Source organism: Symphodus melops (genome assembly GCF_947650265.1).
Source record: "Symphodus melops genome assembly, chromosome: 1".
In the NCBI taxonomy this organism is placed as follows: Eukaryota; Metazoa; Chordata; class Actinopteri; order Labriformes; family Labridae; genus Symphodus; species Symphodus melops.
In genome coordinates, this window is record NC_136691.1 from 7,756,105 (window position 1) to 7,771,795 (window position 15,691).

The 15,691-nt window shown below is 41.2% G+C and overlaps 3 protein-coding genes across 5 annotated transcripts; 2 read left to right on the forward strand and 1 right to left on the reverse strand.

Moving 5' to 3' along the window:
* Positions 1-375: 375 nt before the first annotated feature.
* On the forward strand, positions 376-1,342 carry LOC306829759 (uncharacterized protein; the record flags this gene model as incomplete). The annotated part of the gene is made up of 5 exons (XM_079352912.1): positions 376-477; positions 558-616; positions 695-781; positions 855-976; positions 1,073-1,342. The coding sequence occupies exons 1-5, from the start codon at positions 455-457 to the stop codon at positions 1,340-1,342; spliced, it is 561 nt and encodes a 186-aa protein (XP_079209038.1). The 5' UTR covers positions 376-454.
* Positions 1,343-1,384: 42 nt separating this feature from the next.
* Positions 1,385-6,596, forward strand: LOC306829742 (uncharacterized protein). 2 transcript variants are annotated; one of them, XM_079352891.1, is made up of 16 exons: positions 1,385-1,471; positions 1,552-1,710; positions 2,112-2,214; positions 2,609-2,826; positions 3,120-3,276; positions 3,352-3,560; positions 3,638-3,752; positions 3,887-4,080; positions 4,177-4,291; positions 4,368-4,537; positions 4,622-4,701; positions 5,096-5,226; positions 5,569-5,758; positions 6,080-6,221; positions 6,314-6,410; positions 6,498-6,596. In XM_079352891.1, the coding sequence occupies exons 2-16, from the start codon at positions 1,579-1,581 to the stop codon at positions 6,560-6,562; spliced, it is 2,118 nt and encodes a 705-aa protein (XP_079209017.1). In that variant the 5' UTR covers positions 1,385-1,471; positions 1,552-1,578; the 3' UTR covers positions 6,563-6,596. The 2 variants fall into 2 exon arrangements, with proteins under 2 accessions (XP_079209017.1, XP_079209018.1); XM_079352892.1 differs by having other exon boundaries at positions 1,386-1,471; positions 1,555-1,710.
* Positions 6,597-10,585: 3,989 nt separating this feature from the next.
* Positions 10,586-15,592, reverse strand: LOC306820967 (uncharacterized protein). Of its 2 annotated transcripts, none has more exons than XM_079339084.1 (21): positions 15,440-15,592; positions 15,293-15,369; positions 15,118-15,213; positions 14,909-15,033; positions 14,447-14,590; positions 14,289-14,372; positions 14,046-14,210; positions 13,873-13,969; positions 13,580-13,797; positions 13,340-13,496; positions 13,048-13,256; positions 12,841-12,958; positions 12,547-12,746; positions 12,365-12,479; positions 12,117-12,286; positions 11,913-12,022; positions 11,709-11,839; positions 11,433-11,622; positions 10,986-11,127; positions 10,778-10,907; positions 10,586-10,684 (listed from the first exon to the last, which is right to left on the reverse strand). In XM_079339084.1, exons 1-21 carry the CDS (start codon positions 15,457-15,459, stop codon positions 10,605-10,607), a joined length of 2,778 nt encoding a protein of 925 aa, XP_079195210.1. In that variant the 5' UTR covers positions 15,460-15,592; the 3' UTR covers positions 10,586-10,604. The 2 variants fall into 2 exon arrangements, with proteins under 2 accessions (XP_079195210.1, XP_079195211.1); XM_079339085.1 differs by having other exon boundaries at positions 10,586-10,677; positions 10,774-10,907.
* Between the last annotated feature and the right edge of the window lie 99 nt (positions 15,593-15,691).

Below are 15,691 nucleotides of genomic sequence, written 5' to 3' on the forward strand. Positions count from 1 at the left end.
GAAGGTGGTGATGTCATTTGATGGCAGGGCAGGAGGATTATTTGTATTGATCTACATATATTTTGTATCACGCTCTCAACTCTCCAGATATACACCTTTCTGTTTTTTTAGCTCTTCCATGTGACATTATCAATTTTGTTTTTCAGTTTTGACCATTTTAGGGATTTTCAGGAACAAAACAAAAACCCCATGTTGAAAATGATTGATTTTTATTTAAACATGTTTTATTCCACCACCTATTTCAAGAGATTATTATCCGCTCAGAATGTTTCAGGTCTGATTACAAGACACAAGTCTGCACAATGATCCTGATCAGGCTCTAATGTGATCCACCTGTGTGTGCTCCCTCAGCCTGCCTGAAGGGTTGGCCTACAGAGTTAATTGCCACTTCAAACTACAAATAAAAGTGAAAAAGCAAAGGACTTTGAGGCGGAAGTGTTCCACCTTGTGAGCCATGGGTCGATTTGTTGGATTGGGGTTTGTAGTTGTTGTCCTTTGCTTACACTGAAATTATTTATTTAATGTTTTATGCTATCTCTAAACTGATTCTTTTTCAGGTTGTTTGTTCTCCTGATTGCAGTGGTAATTGTCAATGCTCAAAAAGGGCTGTCGAGAAGTAAGGTTTTGACCAATTGATTACAGAGTTGTATAGATTGTTAGCCACCTCTAAACTACTATAAACTTTTAATCCCAGATGTCCGCTCACAATGCTTGGGAAATGTCATGCGTGTGGATATTGGTCCACTTCAAGGAAATGCTCTCGACGTTGCAGCTGTCATTAGTAAGCTAACAATTCTAAATTCAATGTTTCCTTCACGTTTACATTTTCTTAACTTTCCTCTTCTGTTCTTCAGATGACACTGTCACCTTTCTTGACCCAAGTTTAGCCACTGTGTGTGGCTTCAGTATGACAGTAAACCGGCTCGGAACCACCAGGATTTATGCCTCCCTTCTGAACTGTTTTGCTGAAAAATCGGTAACAAAAACTAGATATTTCATAGTGGTGGAAGTGATTTTTATTTTATATTTTTTTAAATGTAGTAGTAATTTCTCTACTCTTGTGTGCTTGTAGGAAGACAGAACTTACACAATAAAATTACTCCTTCATGTACATGGGAACCAGATGGCTGAAGATGAGGTGTACCATGTGTCTGAAACCTGTGTCTATACTACCTGGGCCTCCAGGGAAATTTTCTGTGACTCTAACTATATGCAGGCAAGTGAAGACAGCAGGCCTCTCAAGGGTCATGTTCTAGTCTATATGATAAGTTGTTTTATGTCCCTTTTGAGCGTCAAGGCTGGTGTATTTGCTGTCAGTGCAGAGAAGATGGTGGGAGATTGACTATTACTTACAGTGCGGCCTCCTTTCTAGGTGTCTGTGAAAAGGGCAGCTCCAAATGATTATGTCCTACCTAAACATCCCGCCAACAAGGACAAGTCAAAGTTTGGTGATCCTCGACAAGCTACTGAGGTTGGATGACTCATTTTAGCCTCTTTATATTTTTGAGTCATTTTATTTTCTGTATATGATAGCATACTCTACTTTCCCAGAAGACGAGACCAAATGTCGTGTCAGTTATGTTCTTCACTCCTGAGGAGAGGATCATGAAAGTGGGTGATGCACAAAGACAGGGTTACTGGGCAGAAAACACCCCTACAAGGTTGTTCTTCAGAAGTCCAAAGACTACCCCTGAAACGTATACCCAGAATGTAAGTGCACTGTGGTAACATTTCAAACTTCCTCTTAGGCTGACTCTGGGGGAACTATTTATTTTTTATCAACTTTTATTTGTAAAGGGACAATGTACAATATTAAACATAAATGTTGCCATTTGATGTAGTGCACCAGAGTTAGCTCAGAGCTAGTTTACATCTGCAGTCCATTACATAACTCACTACTTGCTTACGCTTGCAGCCAGTAAAATATTTGATTTAGATCAAACTAACTTTTTTTAGATTGAATTATTTGTCTGAAATCCAGTTGGATGCGTTGCATACATCGGGAGGCAACCCTTAAATATTTGATCAAACCTACGAACGTATTGTTCCCACAGTATGCTACTTTTTTTTTTCTTTAACTTAAAAACAGACGTGTAACTTTTGCCACACAGGTTGCAGGCGTGCCCATGACTGTTCTCAAAGCGTCAACCACGTCTAAAAATAAGGGGCTGCTGACTCAACTCCCCGTCACGGCTGCTTGTCCAATACTGGAGGGTAATGAGCATTTTTAGCAACACTGAATATGCTATTGCGTTTGCTGTCCCTAAATCTACTCATTTTAATATGCTGACTCAAGTATCTTTGAACTGTTATTTGCCTCAAAAGAGGAAGATTCACATTGCGTCTTTGCAAGAAATGTACCTTGAAATGGTAGCTTGTTGTATTTACTCAGAAGACTCATGTGGTGGCCCAAGCGGGTTGATGGCTAAGCAAAAAAAAATGCTAACTTGGTAGTAGCCCAGATCCAGGGTAGGGCAACCCTACACTTGCTCAAAAAAAATGATGCTAACTTTATAGCAAATAGTTTGTTGCTCACTGCTGACAGTCATAGCTCCTATTAAATGCCTGTAAGCAAGAACGAAAACTAACATGAATCATTTGTGTGTAGGAAGTGTGTCCTATTCCCCAAACACGATCAGCTGGTTCCTGCCGAAGCACATTGACCCTTTGCTTTCCTCGAGTCCGTTTCTGTTGGAGGTCCACATGGGTGTTAATGGTCAACGGCTGGACGCTGCTGAGATGGCTGCCAGACATTACACTCTGACAGTCAATGACATTTACGTCATTGTTGAAATCCCAATTGGTGCTGTAGGTGGCTACTTTCAGGTTGGTGGCACAAAGAAATACTTGTTGAATTACCCGACTGTCAAAGGTTAAAAATAAATTAAAATTGTCTTTAAAGCTTTAGTAGACTAACAGTTGAGAACAAATCTGCACCGCGACTGCTTCAGGACGCTTAATTATATTTACAATACAAAATCGGTAGTTTACTAAATATGAATAAAAAAACTATAGTGAAGAATTAAAAGGAAATTAGCCCTGACCGTTGGTTTGTAAATGTGTTTTTAACATGAGATCCTTCAGTTAAACCCACTTACATAGGCTCTTTAATTTTGCAGAGTCGTGTTGAGGATGACCGGTGCCTCACATCCTACACGATTGAGCCGATGATAGAGATGCTTTGGACCGAAGGCTCCACTCATGAGGACACTCGTTACAAAGTCCTTCTTCCCATAACAACACAACTACCGTATCGCCCTCCACAAGTCATCGACAGTGAGTCTTAATTTCTTTTGTTTCTGATATTTAAACGCAAGCTGCCTTAATTTCTCTTGTCCTTCTTCCCCACAGACACTGTCCCTGAGGAGCGGCTTTTTAAAGTGGTGCTCGGGCCCTTTTCCCCTGATGTGGCTTTAATGAACATTACCTTCCCCTCTGAGGTTCTCTCTGTGGCCGACTGCCATGCCAGAAGCATTAAGGTGTTGGAGATGTCTCCCAACAGCAGCTCCAAGGTCTTTATTCTAGAGGTGCCTTTCACAGACCGTGTTGTGCTTCAAAAGGTAGGTATCATTCCAAATCTTGAAAATGAAATTAATTTATTTTTTAACTTGAATCTAAACCTGTCCATTTCCACCAGAGAGAAATGGGGACAACTTTGTACAATCTACACATGACCTTAGGCCTGGTGTGCCTGCCACAGTATACACCCTTTTCTCACACTGCTCATCTGGAGGCCAAATTAGTGGACAACGGTTTGTGCTTTTGCTGTTTTATTCATGACCAAATGGTCCCCAGCAGGTCAAGGAATAATATTTGCAACAATAGACTTGAATTTAGGCTTCTTCACAATCCTGACTGTCCATAAATTGTATGTATTCCTCTGCAGTTGCTCCTTCCATTTCTGGTGCCTGTGACTATCAGAGCTTCTACATCTTGGTTAAATATGGGACCTCCAGCTTTCAGACCATTGTGGGAAACCAGATTTTAACCCCTCAACTGGCTCAGCAGTATAACTTCACACGGAATGAGACTCACTTCAGCTTTGCTGTGCCCTTCTTCTCCCCTAATGTTGTGTTTGAGGTGCTCGCATTCTGTCTTGATGGGCAAGCATTTCTTTAGTTTTAATTTTGTAGATGAATGTAATTCCCTTATCTTGTGTTTTCCGTACCCCTTTAGTCTCTTCAGTCATCGACCCTCGGGAACAGACTTGATGTGGTTTTGAGTAACCCAGAAACCGGCCAAAACATCGGAGAATTCTCAATGGCTTGCAATAGCATTTCCCCGCTAACAGGTTTGTTAGTCAGTAGAGAACGCTTATTCTGGGTTAACAAACGCTTGATAATGACACTTGTCTTGTTGTCTTTCAGAGTGTTTTCCTAATGGAACAATTGCAGCCTGGGCTGTCAAACTGGAGTCTGTTCCCAGTCTGAACCCTAGTCTGCTCACACTCAACGACCCCACCTGTGGTCCTGTCTTCAGCGACGACCGCTACGCTTATTTTGTCTTCACTGCAAACTCTTGTGGGACAACCAGAAAGGTAAAGTGTATTTATAAATGTTTTTGATGCCGCTTGATCTCACGAGACTTTCACATTTAACTAGTTTTTGGGTTTTTTTGGTAGTTTTTGCCCAATAAGATGCTGTATGAGAATGAAATCTCTCTGCCAGATGAACTTTCGAAGACTGAAGACCTGGAGTTTCTGTATGTATTCTTTAATTCTAAGATGAACTGTTTTCAGAAGGTTTTTTTTTTTTTTTTTAAAGATTCTCTTTTTGTCCTTTCATGGATAGCAAAGCTGGAGATGGACTAACTTTTCAGTTTGTAAGGTTTTGCTAGATTCTTTAGGATCTTGGGAGGGTACACTCATAGAACAAAAGTGATCTTTAAAAACTTGCACTCGCTTTAAAACGCAACGCTGTTTAAGTTGCAAAAGCAACTCCAAATTTAAACCAGATGAATGTAATTAACAAAGTTGGAGTACATTGGGTTCAACAAAATAAGTAATTCTGCCCTGATTGTCTGATCCTTGTGAAACGGGTCTGTGTTCAATGTTGCTGCTACATCACATGGAATCTAAGTCAAATATGTTTCTCAGATTGAAGGTTTCTTGTTACTATGACATCAACAAAACCCACGCTGTGGCCTTGAATCCCAGACCTCGCAGGAGTGAGCAGTTCACTGAAAATGCAAAAGGAGAGCTAAAGCTGGAAATGAGACTTGCTTCGGGTAAGGGAAGGTTTTATTTGATAAAATGTTTCTTACTCCACCTAAACTTTGAAGACGTAAACAAAAACTTGGACATTATTGAAAATGGGCATAGATAAGCATCTATTATTTATCTCATGGTGACTGTTTTTGGAGGGCTCCATGTGTCAAAAGCAAGCCACCATTAAAAATGGTGACCATATTCTTAAAAGTGAGGAGGCAATTCCACAAATTTGATCGTAATATGACTTGTAAAAATCGGTGTCACTTGTTACTTAAGAGAATTGAATGTACTTCTGATTATTTTACAGGTCTGTCCAAACCCTTGACAGTTATTCAGATTAACATGCACTTTTTACTCAGACAACTCATACAGCAGGTTTCACAGCATGGAGGATTATCCTGTAGCAAAGTATCTGCAGCAACCGCTGTATTTTGAGGTGCAACTAATGAGGTCAACAAACTCCAAAGTATCTGTGGAGCTTGAGAACTGCTGGGCTACGCTAGATGAAGACAGGATGTCCCAACCAAGATGGAACCTCATCATAAACGGGTAACTATGACAGGATGTTGCACCTTGACAAAATACTTTATATTTAATCTAAGATTAGGACGAGGTTACGTTTCACACTTGCAGAAGCTGGAGTGCAATGAATTCTGGTGCAGGTGTGCACGACTGTGGGCACAAGAGACTGTAGCTTTATTTAAAGAATACTTCTAGAGAATAACTTACTTTAAAAAGTACATTTTCTGTCAGTTTGGTTAATAAAATTATACATCGTCATAAAGCAAAAAGGCAGGATGTTTACTTTTTTTTTTTTTTTTTTTTTTTTTTATCAAAGTGCCTAACGTTGACTTTTATGTCCCCCTTCAGCTGTCCAAACCCAGCAGATCCATACCAGTTTATCTTCCATCCTGTTTTCCCTGATGACAGAGTTCAGTATCCCTCTCACTTTAAGCGGTTTGAGGTCAGCATGTTTGCGTTCTCTGAAGACACAGAAACTCTGAGCCCCCTGGTAATTTGATATAAACTGTTCAATGCTGCAGAAATGGGACACATGGCTCTAAAACGGTTAACGGTTTGAATATCTCTTACTTGCCCTTTAAGGTTTTTGTCCACTGTGACGTGGTGATCTGTGATGCCACAAATCCTCAGGGTGGAGTTTGTGCTGGACTGTGTTCAAACCAGGAAAACAAAATTAAAGGTAGGAAATGGTGTTCTGTGATTGAAGTGGGGGAAAAACTTATTTGGCAAGTGGCTAAAAATGTTTTGTTTTTCTTTTGCTTCACAGGCCAAAGGCGTTCAGTTTCTGAAGACGTGCACCATGTGTCATCAGGACCCATAACTCTGACTTAACAAATGCCAATAAATGATTTTTAACAGAATTCAATCTTGCATTGTTTACTTGAAAATACCATGGGAAGTCTTTAATTAATAAATGCAATAGATGTATGTAATTGTTTATTTTAGAGCTGGGACAATGGATTGCCAGAAACAAGAGTGGGGAAGGGTCAGATTTAGAGGGTGACATCTTACAGTATCTACATGGGGCTTAGTCAATGAAAATGTTATAAATGCAGAACAAAGCCAAGTCTACTGATGCTGTAAGAAGTTCAAAATGCTATACTTCACCTTGAACCTTAAATGTTGATACTGAAGCATCGGGTCAATGAGTAGCTTTTCTAAGGAGAGAAACTTTACGTCTGAGATGGTCCTGCTGGGTGGTGCAGGGAGGTTGGGGAGGCAAGCTCCTGAAACATTAAACCAAAATACTTGACCTACATGAAGATGTGTGCAAAGACTTCAAATCTGACAAGTACTTTGTTAAAAAAAAAAGTCAGTTTTTTTGCCACTTTTTAAATTAACGGTTGCACTTAAACAGTAATCTTGATGTTGGGATTCTTTTGACATGTTGACAGAAAAGACAACCCCTCACAGGGGAGAACACAGATTTACCAGCAATACCTTGGTACCAACTTGCACTAACATTAAACATGTGCTTCTCACACACAGGCTTGAATCATGCACAAACGGGACCTGTGGACATGCATCAGTGGGGCTGCGTAGTAGGGCGGTTGGGGGTTCACTGCCTTGGCAGTGCTCGCATGGGGTTATAAAAAGCTGATAGTCAGTAAATCATTCCCAGTTCATCATTCAAGCAGCCATGAACACATGACGTCACTTAACAGACCTGGCCTGCAGGTCAGTAGCAGGCAGTCAGATGTTGCTCAGGAACTTGGTGTCATCAGCAGACTTGCAGTAAGACACCGAAGTACTGTCAGTGTTTGTGACAGACCCAGGAGTGGAGCCCCACGAGTGATGGATCGTAATGATGACCAGTACTATGCACTCAGACACTGTTATCCTACTGCCACACAGCTGCAGGCTTGTTTACGAGAAGTGAGGGGTACAAGGGCTTCCAGACCAAACCATTCACAACTGACTCCACCACTTTGGCTTAACTGCCAGACGACCGTTGCAGGTGACTCCACTGACACCAAGACACCGCTGTCATTGTGGAAACACCCACTACTGACTTTGTCAATTGTGGTTATTTGGGGCTATCTTTGTTGTCTAAACTGGTGGGGTAATAAATATTGCACTGATGAAAATAGTGCTTCTTCTCATTCATTCATAGTAATATCAAAAGGAACTATTACTTATTTCAATAAAATTAGATCCCATGACTGAATTATCCAGTTTTCTTAAGTTATTCTTTTCAAAGATTGCAGGGAGACGAGGTTGGGGGATGAGATGCCGAAAACTAAGGGTTAGACTCAAACTTTTGAATAAAGCCTCTACACATGGGGATGAATCCTCTCACAAAGAGGCCAAACCTGCACCCTATTGGAGACTACTTTGGTCAAACTCCAAGGTGGAGAGTATCCTGGACAGTCTTAATGCTACAGAAAACAGCAGATACAGCATCAGCCTGAATCAATGAAATTCCCTTAAATTGGTTTTCAGTTAGGGGCAGATATTTCACATGGCAATAAATTTTCACTTAACCGACCACAATGTATCATTTGAGCGCTTTGAGCTCATGAAACTGATGCACATTAAGTAAAGGCTCTTTTAAGGAACTCAAGTTACAAGCCCAATATTGTCAAGGTTTAAAAGCACATACTCTATACACTATATAGTCAAGCTTCTTAAGGAGGGAAATGTTACTCTGACCTATTCTTTTTAGATTTGTTGTCTGTTTAGAAACTGCTCTCAAAAGAGCGGAACAGAATAATTCAAAATCTCAGATCATATAAAGACATTCACTACAGCTACTCACCTTCAACCTTTGTACATATTGTAAATGACTTAACCATTGATCTTGCATGCATGTAGAGCCGATCCCTTAAAGGTAATCAATCATTACTGACAGACCCAATGCAATTACTTATCAATAAGTAAAAATACCCATTTTCCTGAAAATGTCAAGCAAATGTAATTTTTACAAATTAATTTATTCCAGTTTAAAAGGACTCTGGATGCAGATGTGTGCCAGTTCTCATGAATGATAAATTACTTTTCTTTGAATGTCATTTGGAACCATATAAACATCTCATATAGGTATCTCTCTAAATATTAGAATATAGTGAAAAAGTTCAAGTTTTTTTGTCTATCATTTCAGAAAGTAAAAACCATACATTTACAGTAGATTCATTACACATACCTGTTGAGTGAATAATTCAATCATTTTATTTCTTTCAATTTGATGATTGTGGATAATGAAAACCCCAAATTCAGTGTCTAGGAAAATTAGAATATTGCATATCAATAAATAAAAGTATATTTTAAACAGAAATTACAGATTTCTGAAAAGTATGTTAATTTCTATGCACTAAATATTTTTTTTTGGGCTTCTATTTGCATGACTTACTGCATTAATGCAGCGTGGCAATGCTCAGGTGTTATGGAAGCCCAGGTTAATTTGATAGCAGCCTTCAGGTCATCTGCAGGGTCTGGTGTTGAGACCCTCCGCTCTGCTAAGAGACTGCGGTCTATCAGGACCAAAACCACTCGCCACTAGAGCAGGTTCTTCCCCTCAGCTGATCAGCCTCATGAACAATGTCCCAGCCCTCCCCCTCTTCCTACATGACAGACTCATGAGCCCCCCAGTCTGAAAACATCACAATAATTTGAAGGCTGATTGGCTGATTAACATTCACTGGACTTTACATTTATTTTCTCTCATGCAGCCTTTGTACATTTAGTGTTTTTTCTTTATAATTTATTTCTTGTTGTATATATTGCCAATTGCTTCTCATATTGATATTTAAGAACTTTAGCCTCATTTTCTTTGGAACCAAGACAAATTCCTTATGTAGATTAACTTGCCAATAAATGATTCATCCCAGTGGCTCAGGTCAAGCACATTTGCTGGCCAATGAATCACCGTAACACCATGGTCATTGAACTAGCTTTTGGTACATTTGGCAAGTCTTGCTTGAAAAATTAAATAAGCATCTCCACAGTACTTGTCAAGCAGAAGGAAGCACAAAGTGCTCTAATATTTCCTGGTAGATTGCCGTGTTGACTCTGGACTTCAGAAAACACAGTAGACCAACAGATGTTGCTGAATGGTTCAAAGTCCTCTTTCCATATGAAAGTACATTTTGGCATGTCATTTGGAAATAAAAGGTCCCAGAGTCTGGAGGACAAGTGGAGAGGCACAGAATCCACGTTGCTTGAAGTTTAGTGTCAAGTTCCCACATTCAGTGACGCTTTGGGTAGATATATCTGGTGTTGGTCCATCGTGTCTCCTGAAGTCCACAGTCAATGCAGCCATCTACCAAGATGCTAGTTCAATGACCATGGTGTCATGCCTTTGATTGGCCAGCAAACATGCCTCACTCATGAGAAAGAATCTTTAGGGAATTTTCAAGAAGAGACACGAGACTAAACAATGCAAATGACTTAAAGCAGCCAGCAAAGGAACCCAAGCTTCCACAACACAGGCTGATTACCTCCATGCTGCAGTGATGGGCCTAACAAAGTGTTTAGTGCATTGAAGGGAGCATTTTGCAAGATGACCATTTAAATATCCTTTACTCATCTTAAGCAGTGCTCCAATTTTCTGAGAGGCTGACTTTAAAGGTTTACTCTGTAATGAAGTTACAGAATTGGTTTTCACCTTCTGAAATGTTTGCTCTAGTTTGAGTTGTACCTGTATTAACTTCAATATTTGTTTTCCACCAGGTCAGCGTGTAGACAATTTGCATGTTGCCGTTCATGACCCTGATGAAGGCCACAAGCAGACAGTCTTATTTGATAAAGTTGTAAGTTCGAGCTACCCCAGAAAACTCTTGCTTCTTCAGTTGCTGAAATGTGCTAGAAGTCCGTCCTTTTATGCAGGGATCATAAGGAATGAAAAGTAGACAGAAGTTAAGAAAACCGTTTATTTTCAGAGTATTGAGCCATTATCCAATAGCAGAATAGGTCCAGAGGAAAGCTGGTGACGTTTGGAGTCAGTACTTCTTCGTGCTGTGGTGGTGGTGGGGGGGAGAGGGAGTGAGCGTCAGCCTCTGCACATTGACTTTAAAAACATGTCAAAAGCTATGTATGATTGAAACTCACCTCTTCTCAGTCCTTTAATCCCCTGATGCCTGGAAGTACTCGCGCTTCCAGTTTGTACACACTGTCCTCCGCAGACACCGTCAGCTTGGCTGTTTAAGTCACAAATCACTGCATCACAGTGGACATAAATCTGTGGGCCGAGATGGGTTTATTAAGCAGGGCTACATGCAGGTGACCAAAAGCTGTCTCATTTTCACTCCATTTATACCTCGTCTTTCAGAACCTCGTCATCTTGAGTGAAGGTGAACATCTTAATGGAGAAGCGTTTGACATGGGACGGGATTGTAATCCTGGAGTTGCTCACAACAGCGTGGAAGACTGTCGCATAGCTGTCATCACGATTCTCACAGCTAGAAATAGAATTAGGGGGTTTAATTTGCCAACACTGCAATGTTTGGTTAATGAGAATAAAATGAGTTGAGATGGCTCAAAGAGTTTAGACAGGAGCGCTGTAATAAATACTATACTTAAATTGTTCAAGTCTAGGTACTGACATGGAACATTAACAATGTGACATTGTAAATTAGTGTGCCAATTTTGTAAGGCTACTTTGTTTTACCGGCTGCCACATTGCGTCTTTTTATGCCCGCGGTATACAAAACACCCCTGGAGCATAACTTGGGAAGACAATATAAGGTGTTGTGCAGTACATTACCCGTTCACAATGATGTCCCAGCTAGGCAGAGACATCCGGTCTTCATGCAGAGTTGCCCAGCAGTTCTCCAGGGTCAGCTCCAACTGTGGGTCAGTTGAGTGCATCAGCGCCACCTCAAAATACAGAGGCTGTCTCAGATAGCCGACCACAGGAAAATCTTCTGCTTGGTAGAAGAGCTCGTATGAAGAATCTGGAGGGGAAGGCATCGACAAGACATTGAGGGTTAAGGCATCTAGTAGAACATGATAGATTTAAATCTGTTTAATTCCACATTACCATGAGCAAGTGTCATTTGCACCATCAGCTGTCCTGAACCGATCTCTGCTGCAGGCTCATTGCTTCTGGGTTCGTAGGTGAATGCAACGCTCCGAGTGTCATTGACAACATAGTAGCAGGAAATTGTTTGCCTAGAGAATCAGTTAAAGTGTGATTAAGCTCAAGAAACAGGTACATGAGGATAAAAGATAAGAGTAAAACTACTTGTAATCAGGATCAATCGGTGATGTGCGGGCTGCTCGTTTGTTGTAGTTTTGCTTCGTGTTGTAGTGGAGGCTAATCTCATTTTCATACAGCATGTAGTTGTCAAAGAACTGAAAAGAGAGTTTTTATCAACACATGTCTGAAAAAAAAAAAAAAGTCCTCAAAGGTCTAGATATACTTTTTTTTTTTAAATATTGAATTTACTGTTCTGGTGGTCCCACAGGAATCTACGCTGAATGAGAAATAAGCAAAGCGATCGTCGCTAAACTCCGGTGTGCATGACGGATCCCTGAGAGATAGCCTACTGGGGATTAGATTGGGAACCGATTCCACCTTCACAGCCAGAGCAGCCATGGTTCCATTTGAGTAGCATGCTAGAGAAAAACAAAAAAATAGATAAGAGGTTCTTTAATCCATTGGGGAGCAGAAGCAAAGAAGTTTAAACATCTTACCGGTAGTCGTCAAGGGGAAGTTGCAGGCCATGTAGAGATCGGCAAGAACCCAGTTGTTGATTGGATCGAAAAGCAGCACATCAAGTCTGACTCTGACCGAGTCGGATTTCAGTAGCTGGGAGACAAAATAAGTTAGCCAAAGTAGAGGTTTATTAGACACATTTTCCAGTTTGTAGTCATACCTCAAATGCCGTGACCTTGGCGGTGTATGGCACCACGAGGCTGAAGTGTGTGCTGTTCTCGTCGAATCTGTAGCCCTCAGCCAGATCAGGAGTAAGCTGTTGAGCTCCAACCATGGTCTCAAAGTTGCCTCCTTGATTTCCATATTTCACACTGACGTAAAACAAGTTGTCGTTGCAGTTGGCACTGATTGTTGGTAGCACTAAAAATGGATGCAAATTTATTTTTCTCTCAGATTGCTTCAGTTTGGTAAAAGCCTCAATGAGCAATATTTAAAAAAAAAAAAAACATCTCACCAACATCCTGTAGAGAAGCCTGGAGGTCCACTTGATAGGCAAAGGGAGTGTCTTCAGGCAGAATGATAAATCCAAAGGCCAGAGGGAGGAAGTAGGTAGTTACCAGGGGCTCAGGATTCTGCAGCAAGCAAGAAAAAAAAGCTCAGCTATGCCACTGAAAGAAGGCCAAAAAAAATAGACCAAAGACATGCTTAAGAGTTAGCATACATGTTTGAGGACAACAGCAGCATCAAAGGGCACTGTGAGGGAGTAGCTCTTTGTTCCATTGGGGAAGCTGTGCTCCTGGACAGTACATCCTATTGCAATGCTTTCTTCAACAGTCAGAACCCCAGTGGAGAATGTGATGTTCCTCAACGCCACGTCATAAAAGAAGGTTCCTATTTGTACACTGAACATGCGGCTCTCTGGGACAGTACCTGCACGAGAAAAGGGATGGTCAACTACTTCTTAGAGCTTTAAATTAAAGTAGAAGCCAAAAAAAAAAAAAAAAAAAACTCACTGTCTTGGTAATGTGGCTGTTGGGGCATCAAAGGGGTGGTAATGGGGAACAAAACCTTGTATCTGGTGTCATCTTGGGTGTTGTCGGCCCTCCACAGCACCTCCAGCATGGGCTCCACAGAGTATGTGATGTGGTACTGGTAATCTGGGGCATGGCTCTGCAATTATTCATGGCATTTCAATAAAACATGCAAATGGACAAGACTGAAGCCTCACATCAGATCTAGAGACTTCCTCAAACCTTGTAGTAACCGTCAGGCGAGCCCACTGGGATCTCAATGATGATGTGGAAGTCTGTGGCACTTAGGCTGTACCCCATTGTTGCCATCCGAGATTTATCCAGTCGCTTTCCATTGATGCCCATGTGCATTTCTATGATTTTAAAGGCCCCATCTATCAGAGGAGTCACTCGGCGAGGCACGTGCCAAGAGATTGTAGACTCAGTGAAAAGGACGCCACCTGTTAACGATGGGAAAACTAGAAGGTAAGTTGACTGTCCAACAAGCAATTCGTTACATTTATGTTAAGACTCACCTGTGGGACAAGCAGCTGCCAAGTTCATCACGTTCAGACCATGGGGTGCTTTGTAGTATGCGCTCACCCTGAAGACTTCCATTGGGACTCCGGCCACCTTGGTGGAGAGAACAAAACTGCATTTACAAGGAGGAAATGTATATAAACAAAAAAAGTCAAGTTGGTTTGCTTACATCCTCTGAATAAGTCTCAGCTGTGTTGTATGGGCTTCGCATAACCAGGCGAGTTGAAGTCATCATGGCACCATAGCCAGCTTGCTCAGCCTCCTTCAGCACCATTGACACTGGCTCTGTTGTGTAAAAAGTCATCTTCCAGATACCATGAGTTGCACCAGAGGCCTGTCATGGGGAGGGGGGAGGTTAATTCTCATTTCAAGTGACGCAGTGCAAGAAGGGGAATGTATCGAATGTTTTTACTTCAGGGATGGAGTTCATCTTGGAGTTGTCTTCTTGAGTTTGCCCCTTAGCTTCAGCATCAGGTGCAGCGATGTAGTTCGACACCTTTAAAATAAAAAAGGAAATTTAATTGTCGCCACAGTTGAGAGGGTTGCAAGTTTTAATTTGAAGTGACATACTTCCATGTAGTTCCTGTCGCAGAGAATCTCTCTAGAGGCCCAGCGAGTGTAGCTGCAGGTCTGGGTCACGTCATGACTGATCACATTTGAAGAACTCCGGCTGTACATTTTGAGTCTCGCGCCAATGGTAAATGTTTCATCGTCCTTAGAAGTACACAGAAATGAGTGATATGAGAAATTAAACCAGCACATTTTTAGAGCAATTTGTTACAGTCCAGCTACTTCTCTCTAGTCTATACAAATAATTTTAACATGCCGATAGTTTCTAGATTTAATAAGGAACTGGACAACTACGAGATGCAAACATCTTTTAACTGGTCTCTGCACAAGGAAATCTGAAATGAAGACCGCTCACTGAAGATTTGTCTTCAAGTGGCAACTTTTCAGCAATAAACGAAGATATGAACCAAATAAGCATTTATTACAGAGAAACGCTCAGTGAAAGACTTCAACAGGGCATACTTTGTTGTCCATGTAGCAGGCCATCAGAGAGGCATAGAGTCTGGTGTTACCCCATGGGTCAGACTCCATGCTGTAGCCACACTGAGCAGCCAAACTGGGTGTCAACACGATTTGCTTGGTGCCATCTGGAAAAGAAAGAAAGCAGCCTGGCAGATATCGTTTTCAAGTGATTAACCAATCAGCTCATCGTCAGCTGATTTTACACTCACTGAAAACTTCCACCTCAAGCTGGTTTCCCACTGCGAGAGCTTGATCCAACGACAGAATCATGAGATTCCCCGCACAGTCATACTGTAATCCACTGTCTGTTAGAAAGAAACGCTTGTGAAGAGATTACAAACAAATTGTGATTTATACAAATTTACTTCATGAATGAAGCCTTACTTGACTGCAATTGTTGCTTCGCATCCGGCCTTGCTTGCCCCAGGATGGTAACAGCAGCCAGCAAGTTCCATAACAAACTTCAACAAATAACTTTTAGTAACACTAAACATTCAAACAAGTCAACAAGAACCATTTAGATAAACTCACATGTTCTCAAGCCTCCTCATGTTGCAGTCTCTACGCAGCCAAAGAAAACAGCGACAGGAATTCAGTCACTATCAGAAATTGGCACTGAACCTCCAGCACACCCAACCAAACCAACTCTGAAGTGACTGCTTAACTCAAAGTTCCCCAGGTGTCTTTTATGTCCCACTAACAACACTGCACAGGTGAAGCTCATCAGTGATGTTGCACCCGCCTCACATGCAGTTTAATGAGACTGAAGGATCTGTGTAAGTG